Source organism: Geospiza fortis, unplaced genomic scaffold, assembly GCF_000277835.1.
Source record: "Geospiza fortis unplaced genomic scaffold, GeoFor_1.0 scaffold215, whole genome shotgun sequence".
Classification (NCBI taxonomy): Eukaryota; Metazoa; Chordata; class Aves; order Passeriformes; family Thraupidae; genus Geospiza; species Geospiza fortis.
The window spans coordinates 147,231-155,763 of NW_005054573.1; the positions used below are offsets into that span (position 1 = coordinate 147,231).

An 8,533-nucleotide genomic window follows, 5' to 3' on the forward strand; every position below is an offset into this window, starting at 1 on the left:
GTGGTTCCAGTGGTGCAAGGCTGAGTGGGGCAGTTGTATGGTGACAGCACAATCTGGTTTTTGTACCTCACTAAAACACCTCTAGTGGGCCTTTTCCATCCACTCTGATAAGATCTGTGTAGCTTAAAATCGAGATGCAAAACCCATCCATGGGGGGTTTAAATTGGAGATAAAAAAAGAGATGAAGTGTTGTTACTATGATATTTTTTGAAAAATTTTCTTTGCCCAGGGTGTTTTCCTGGGAAGCTGAGAAGCCTCAGAGAGGAATGAGAACAATAATTACCTGATTGTTGCTTTTGTGTTTGTTGCTTTGGAATGTGGCTTAGACATTGTTTACCAACAGGTGAATGTTTGATTGGTTCTGTGTGAATTGTTTTAATTTAATGACCAATCATGGTCTAGCTGTGTCGAGGTTCTGAGGAATTACAGGTTTTTGTTATTTATTCTTGTTAAACCTTCTGATATATCTTTTTTCTTTCTTTAGTATAGTTTTAGTGTAACATTTTAAATATAATTAATATAATAATAAATCGGCTTTCTGAAAACAAGAAACCAGATTCTCATCTCTCACCTCGTCCTAGAAACCCTCACACCACAAAGTGTGAAGAAAACACTGTTGCAGAAATTGTCGAAAAACAGTACAAGGCTATATTTTGTATGAAAAAAGGAACATTTTTTATAAGTAACTACCCTTTTCTCCTTCCCTGTGCATGTTTAGTTTTTTAATTATTATGCACTTTAATGCCCCACAGAGACAGGCATCATAGCTCAAGGCTTTATCTCAGTAATTTGTTTGTCATGAATGCAATTACTAGGAATAGAAATCATCTTATCCCAGATACTTGGATCTTAGCAGGATGCTTGGCACTTTGTTTTCAAAAATTTTGCCTCCTTGTTTTGGGATCTGGCAGACTGATAGGGGATTACACTCAGTATTCCAGTCCTTGCCTATAAAAAAAGTCACAATTTTCATTGTCATAAATGATTCATTCACATTTGATTTTGAGTGTCCCTTTTTGACTCTCAATGCAAAATGCATTTAGGGATGTTCTGTGAAATGAGGCCAGGCTGAGATTTGAAGGGAGATTGAGGGGAGAATTTGGCCTTTGGGTGACTCCTGAAACTTTCCAGTAAGAGTAGTTCTGCAGTAATGTCATTAGAGTATCCACAGGCCCCTGGACAGGATTAGCACTCACTGGTTTCAAGCACTGCAAAAATAGAAACTTAAGAGTAAGGCCAAAAAAAAAAGCTCCCAAAATCAAATGAAAAATCCCCCGAATGTTTCTGTCCCAAGAATTTATTGCCTAAATTGCCAAGTAGGAATAGCAGATGAGCAGAGGTCTGATTTGTCTTTCTATGATGAGACTCCTTGAGAGATGCTCATATAAAGGAATCCCTTTCTTTTACCTAGATGCAGAGGCTGAAGGGATGATCTGCTTGCTGAGGCTGTTTGAGGGAGATCTGCATTCATTTTCCTGCTCTGCTCCAGATTTCTGTAGCAGTTTTACTGTGATGGGATTCAGCTCACATACCCTGAGCTGCTGGGGAGCCAGTCAGGAAGGGTACATGAATGAAGAGAGAGGAATTTATCTCCTGCTTTGAAAGGGAGGATGGATCAGCTTCTGATTGTGCTGATCCCCTCCCTGTCCACTCCTGAGGGAGCAGCGAATATCTCACGTCCAGCTCCATAACCTTGTCCACCTTTTACACAGCTAAAAGCAGGAGAAAGAAGTCCATAAGTAGCCCCATGTGGAAATTTGGCACAGTGGCACTTACCATTAGTTATGGGTTTGTTAAAAGTTGGGAGATACTCAGAGAAAAGTGAAAATAGGGGAAATAATTGTGTCTTACTACTTTTTAGTGGAGACTTGGTAGTGAAATGCAGGAGGTGTGTGAGTGGAGGCTGGAGGGGCCATTGGCTCTCATGGTGTGTGACCAGGGGCGCTGCTGGCACTGCAGGGGTCACTGAGGCAGGATGAGATGCTGAAACACAAATATTCATCTGCTTGGGGTCTGTTTTGTCCTCTGTCTATGGTGTGGAGTGGTGGCTGATGGCTTTTTTTTTCTTTTGTCCTCCTGCAGGTTACTCTGGCCAGGACTTTGACTGGGCAGACTACCAGAAGCAGTGTGGAGCTGAGGCAGCACCTCACCTGTGCTTTAGAAATGTAAGTTCTTCCTTTTGCTCCTGCCCATCCATGTGAAACAAAACAGCTTGCACAGAAAAGGTGCTGCAAAGCTTTGAGAGGTTCCTCCAGAGCACCATGAGGATGCCTTAGGAAGGAAACTAGGGGAATCTTCCAGGTCTCCAACCCTAAAAGAGAAAAAACTTATTTTAGTCTTGCCTTTATCTGTAATTATCCTGCTCTTCATCCCCTCTCTGATTTTGTACAGCACTAAAAGGATCTCAACTGGTTCTTACTGTTAATTCAAGTGCTACTAAAAATAATTCAGCTAAAGAAATTGCAGAGTATCATTTGTCCCTTTTTACATTTTAGGTGTTTTCCCTGTATCCCAGGGATACAGAGAAACCAAACCACATGTATTAAAATGCTAAATGTAGAGAATGTAGGAGAGGATGATTAACCCTCATGGATGCTCTGGTCCTTGGGACAGTTCATGTCCTTCCTTGATGCTGCAACAGTGATGTGAGAGTGATGGATGCCATTAAGATTCACAGCTTTTGAAATAATCTTTTGCAGGCTGTTTTATGGCAATGACAGTCCTGTGTGGCTTGATCTGACAGGTATTCATTGCTTGGGGAAAGGCAGATGCAGCCTTCTGCCTTTTCCAGCAACCTGGTGCTCTCCTTCATGTGCCCATCAGCTGATGGAGGTTGAGATCCCATCAATAACTGAAAATACTCCTGATGGTGGTACCTAAATGTTATTGGTGCATCTAAAATGAGCACAGAGAGCTTTGCAAAATAAAGTGGTGTGGTGAATGATGGACAGACAGGTTTCTGTAGGAATTGTACAGCTTTTCACTGGGCTCAGAAGTCACAGGGCTGAGGGATGTGGTGTTTATGGAAAGCAGAATGGAGACAGGCACCAGCTGTGGTTTTCCATGGCCTTCCTCATCTGTGGTGGCCTAGGGGCAGCCTGGCTTGGAAGCTTTGATAGTGAATGAGTGAATTTTTTATTGAGGAATTCACAGTACCATGAACAGAGTCTGACTTGGGAGTCAAACCAGAGTAAGGATTTCTTTGCCCCATAAAGGCCCTCTTCCTGAAGGGGCTTAAAGCAAAGATTTCCAGCAGTCCTGAGGGAGGCTGCATCACGCCAATACAGAGGGGCTATTTTTGCATTTCTCCTCTGCAAGCATCCCCACCTTTTCTTTGTATCTCTTTTCATTTTGCCAATTAGTAGATCTCTTCCCTCAGCAGAGAAAATTCTCTGCATAATATCCTTTAAGATTGTCAGGTCTGGGCATTTTTTGGTCCTTTTTTTTAAGAAAACATTCACCAGATGAACATGTGTCTTTTATTCTTCCACTCTCAATAACACAATTCTTTTCAGAGGGAACTGCTCTGTTGTCACTTGTGCAGCCTCCTGGCTGGCTGGTCCCCTTGAATTGTGACTGTGAGGGGCTCTTTGATGGAAGATTTTTTTTTTGCATCTCCCACCTCGTGCAGCCAGACGTGGTGCTGGCAGTGGAGGTGCTGTAGCTGTTTCCCCAGGAGGGATTTTTAACAAGGAGAGGCAGTTATGGAATGGATTGACGTGCCCAAATGCTTAGTAAAATAAACTCCACCTAACTGTTTTGCCATTGATTTTGTATAAATGAGCCTCCAGCACTGAACTGCAATGAAAGGAGCCAGGGTGATGATAAATGGCATTTCCTTGTTAGGCAACATAAAAGGCATTTAAACAAACTCAGCCTGCATTCCTGTAGCCCTGGCCATTAGCAGCTTTTTCAGGGTGAAGCTGATCTGTGTGCTGAGCAAGGCTTGAGGCAGTCCAAGGTGTGTTTGAGAGTAGCAGCATGTTCTTGGATGGAAAAGAGACCAAAGCCGTGAGTTTTTAGTCTCTCAGAGGGCTCTCAATGGTTGTTCAAGGTGAAGTGCCCATGGTCCTTGGTGTAGTATCAATAGGAGAAGGGTTGAATTTGAGCCTGGCTTCCAGGATGAGGGTTTGGTGTCATTTTGAGTCAGTGGCAATTATTACCCATCCCAATTATTGTTAGTAAAAAATCTCATCTCACAGAGGGAACCCTTTCTGTGCTACTGTGTGCAGAGAGATGCAGAGCAGGTGGAACAGAGGGGAGGGAAATCCAAAGAGGGGAAGCCCTGGTATGGACACAGGTGTTGCATTAGTGTGTTTGCAGGGACAGTGGTGGGGACATACTGGGAGGGGACTGAGAATAAGTGACAGGAGGGGACGCTGGAAGGAACAGTGGCAATGAGCACAACTGGATCCATCTACACTCCAGCCAGTGTACCTGAAAGCTTTGTTCATTGAGCTTAAAATAGAATCACAGGATGGATTGGGTTGGAAAGGTCATTAAAGTCTGTCTAGTTCCAATTCTCCATCCCATGGGCACTGCTGCCGCCCACTAGATTGGTTGCTCAGAGGCCCATCCATGAAAACTCCATGAAGAAAAGCATTCTTGAGAAGGTTACTCAGATATCTGCAGCTTCAGTCAGCTTGGGTGACTGAATGCAAGAAGAGGTTTCTCTGGTCTCAGGCAAGATGGTTTTTTGCTTTGTAAGGTTTCTCCTAGTAAGGTGAGAGATGCTTAAGCACAGGAGTTCTGGGAACCCTGTGGGTAGTATCACATTAACAGAAAATGATCATTGGCAAACATTCAGACATCCTTGGAGCTGATGTGGAGCAACCTCCTCCCAGTCCTCTAGGAGTCAGGAATAGGAGTAGAACGTGACATGCATTTCATCATTGAGTTTTCATATAGGTGTTGGTGCAAACCTGCTCCTGCATGGGCTCCTCTCTCCAGGGTCACAGCCTCCTCTGGGTGTCCATCTCCTGTGACAGGGATCCTCCAGGGGCAGCAGTCTCTAATCCCCTGCAGACCCCCATGTGCTGCAGGGGCACAGCTGCCTCACCCTGGGCTGCACCAGCACAGCTCTGATTTGGCTCCGGATGCCTTTGCATTCTTAAGGGAATCCTGCCCTTCCAGCAGAAAGCAAACCATGCTAAATTTATGCTTCCCAGCAGACAGTCTGGTTGAAATTGTGCAGTGCTGCAGTGCCACGTTTCAGCATTGTCTCTTGCCTCTTTCAGACATCCTTCAGCCGTGGCTTCACCAAAAACATGAAGCTGGAGGCAGTGAACCCCAGGAACCCTGCAGAGATTTGTGTGGCTTCCATCACCTCAGTGAAAGGACGGCTGATGTGGCTGCACCTGGAAGGTACATGCTCTAAAGGCTGCTTGTGTTTATCTGCTGCATTCACCCACCCACTCACACTCTCTCTCTCTCTCTCTCTCTCTCTCTCTCTCTCAATTTTGTCCTTCATCCTCTGCACAAAATTGCTCTCTCCAACTCTTCAGTTTTATACACATTGACCAGTTATATTTTATGAGGAATTACATTTACCTGCTCTTTCTCTGGGGGAGCTGCAAGTTCCTCCACCCTCCCATCCGCGTGGTCTTTATCACTATGATAACAACCTCCTCCCTGCCATCATCATACATGTTCATCCTAGGGTTAGAAGTTTGCCTCACTTGTGCAGCTGAGGCTTCTACAGCAGTTCCCAACCTGACAGTTTGTACAGGAGGAGACGTCTCTAATCAAAGCCCTTAAAGTTGGTAAAAACATTGCCAGGTAACCCAAAAGATTATAGTTCCTCCCAAGTGTTTGCTTTTGGTAGAGCTGTGTGCAGTGGCAGGTTTTGGTTTTTAACTCTAAGATGATTGTTTGCCTTCTAGCTCAAGGTAGCAAAAGCTTATCTGGAGCCTGGTCTGGACACAGGGCAAATACTATTTTTGAATTGCTGGAATCAACAATTGTTTGAAATTTCATTCTCACTAAGGCTGTTGTTGAATTTACACCCATCTGATCAAGGAATTTGACCCATTTGGGGAACTTCTTTTCTTAAATATTCGGGTGCCTTCACTTGTATATGCCAAAGGTGGGGATAGATGCAGGAAGGGGGCAACACACTCCCACGTTGCTTCCTTCCCTCATCTCTTTCTTCCTGCCTCTTACTCTTTTAATTTCTTAAAGGATGTTTTTTAACAACTTACCATAAAAAAGCCCTGTGTACCTCTACTTTATTTTGAGTTCTGATGTATAGATGCTTTAAGCTTGGTTTATATCTCAGTACCAGGAATTGAATGATCTGTCGTAAACAGAAAAGATGCAAAAGACTGCAGAAAACAGAAAGAAATTTTTGCTGCTCTAGGAATACATCACTACAGTATGCCCAGTGTTATGCAAAAAGCAGGCATTAAATAAAAAACACAACAAAAAAAACCCTGCTTGCAGAGTTGTAAAATAAATGTGGCTTGAAGTGAGGCATGGGGTTTTTTGACTCCATTAATATAGTGTTGTTTCTGACTGATTATTTATATTCTGGAAGCAGCAAGGCTCCCCAGCTTCCACAGGAGCCCCTCACTGAAGACCTCAGGTCCCACCATTTATCACAGGCACCTCTACAGCTTTCATTGTTGCCCTCCCAGTTTCCCAGTTTGACAGCCAGGCTGCAGCCATAAACCAGGAGCACAGGAGTTAAGCAGGGCTGAGTTAGACATGAGGGAACACTGTGTGATAAATCACACTTTGTACAGTAGCAAAACCCTAAACTCGAAGGCGAGCGTTTAATGAGCAGCAGTGCAGTTCCCCCGTGGTGGAGGAGAAGCTCAGGACTGATGGGATGCTCTGTGCTCTCTGCTACTTTATTACTCATCATCTGCATTGTTAATTTTTACTGGTTCATTTTAGATTTTAGAGCTTGAAGCTTTCTGGTGTGAATTTATGCAAGTAATAATGCACGCTCCCTGCACAGCCCAGGAATTTGAGGAAAACCCTTTGGTTAATCACTTCTCCAGGGAGGTTTCCTGTAATTTCCCCTTTTACAGTTTTCTGGAGTTGCTGCTCTGTTCTACCCATCCTGTAAAATTCATGGTAGACATTTTCCTCACCGTGTTTCCAGTCTCCTTGTTCTCCCTTTAACCTCCCAATTCCCATGGACCTTTCTTGCTCTGAGAAGAGAACGGCATAAAACGCAACAGATGAAACTAATGAGTCTCAGAAAAGCTGTTTTCCACTCCTGTGAGTGAGGCCAAAGGAAGCACTAAGATGTTGGAAGTGGAAAGCAGGGTTGTCAATTGCCAGAGGGCAGAAGCAGTGCCAGGGAGGACAGAGTAGCTGTGAATATGTCTTACAAGAGGAACAAAGTGTTGCAGGAGAACAGGCATTGTGCTGCTTTCTTGCTCCTCAGAGTGGCTGCAGCTGTAAACTTCAGAAGCAGAACGTTCATAGAACCATTTTGGTTGGAAAAGACCCTTCATGTCTCATTTGTTGCTGCTTGTAAGCAGGAAAGTACATCTCATCTGGTTAATTTATAATAATTTTGAATTGTAGAATAATGAAAATTGGAAAGTACCTCTAAAATAATTGAGTTTGTTTTGTCAGAATAACACCATTACAATAATGAAGTTAATTGGTTTTCCCAGAGCTGGTGACATTTCAGTGGGGTCTGTGTTGATTTCTTGCTCTGTTTAGGGCTTGATCCATGGCTTGCTCACTGTGTGCATGTCTTGCCACTGACTCATTTTTATCACATGGGCTCCTTGCCTGGATGTGTGGTGTCAGGTGGAAATGGAGCTTTCATCAGGTTCAAACTGAGCAGTGACCACGTGGTACTATCTTGTGGAGGGAAATGGTTTTTCAGGGAATTTCAGCTGCTGAAATCTTGTGTTCAGCAAGTTGTGTCCTTGCCCTGTACCTTCATCCCGTATTCTTCCCCCTATTCCAGTGTGTATTTCCAATGGATTTTTTCAATGGATAGTGCATGATCACAATGCAGGGCTCAGAGAAGCCCCATGAGGACATCCATGGATCTACACAGACATCATAATTCCATTTTTTCATTATTTCCTCTAGCAGTGTGCACCTATTTCCCTGCCTCCTTCGAGGAGGAGGCTTTTTTATGCAGCCACACACTCTCAGAGCAGCAGGTTTATTACTGATCCAACTGCTGCACCTCAGCCTCAGTGCTGTTCCCATCACAAAGTTCAATTACTGTTTCAATTACACCACAAGCCCTTGATGAACACACATTAGTGGGAAGCTCCCTGTAGTCCTCTGGCTGTGCACAGTCGAACACTTGCTGCCTTTAGCAGGAGGCAAAGATGTTTTAACAGATGCCAAGGCAAGGGTGATGCAGGGGGAGCTGCTGATCCTTTGGTCCCTTTTATTAGGAGATCACCCCATGCTGGTGCTGGAGCTGTCTGTCCTGGGGTGGAATTGGCAGAGGGAGGAGGTGAAGTTGCTGGCCCAGCTGTGCCAGCAACTTGAACTTGAATTGGAGTAGTTAAATGGTGCCTTGACTCAGACACAAGAGTTGTTTCAGAAA

General features: G+C 44.1%; 1 protein-coding gene across 1 annotated transcript in view; it reads left to right on the forward strand.

Annotated features, from left to right (window-relative positions):
• Nucleotides 1–8,533, forward strand: part of SFMBT2 (Scm like with four mbt domains 2) — a 111,280-nt gene that overhangs the window by 76,050 nt on the left and 26,697 nt on the right. Inside the window, exons 10-11 of the mRNA XM_005429747.2 lie at nucleotides 2,083–2,165; nucleotides 5,238–5,364. Coding sequence (XP_005429804.1) covers nucleotides 2,083–2,165; nucleotides 5,238–5,364 — 210 coding nt within the window. The remainder of the gene's footprint in view (nucleotides 1–2,082; nucleotides 2,166–5,237; nucleotides 5,365–8,533) is intronic.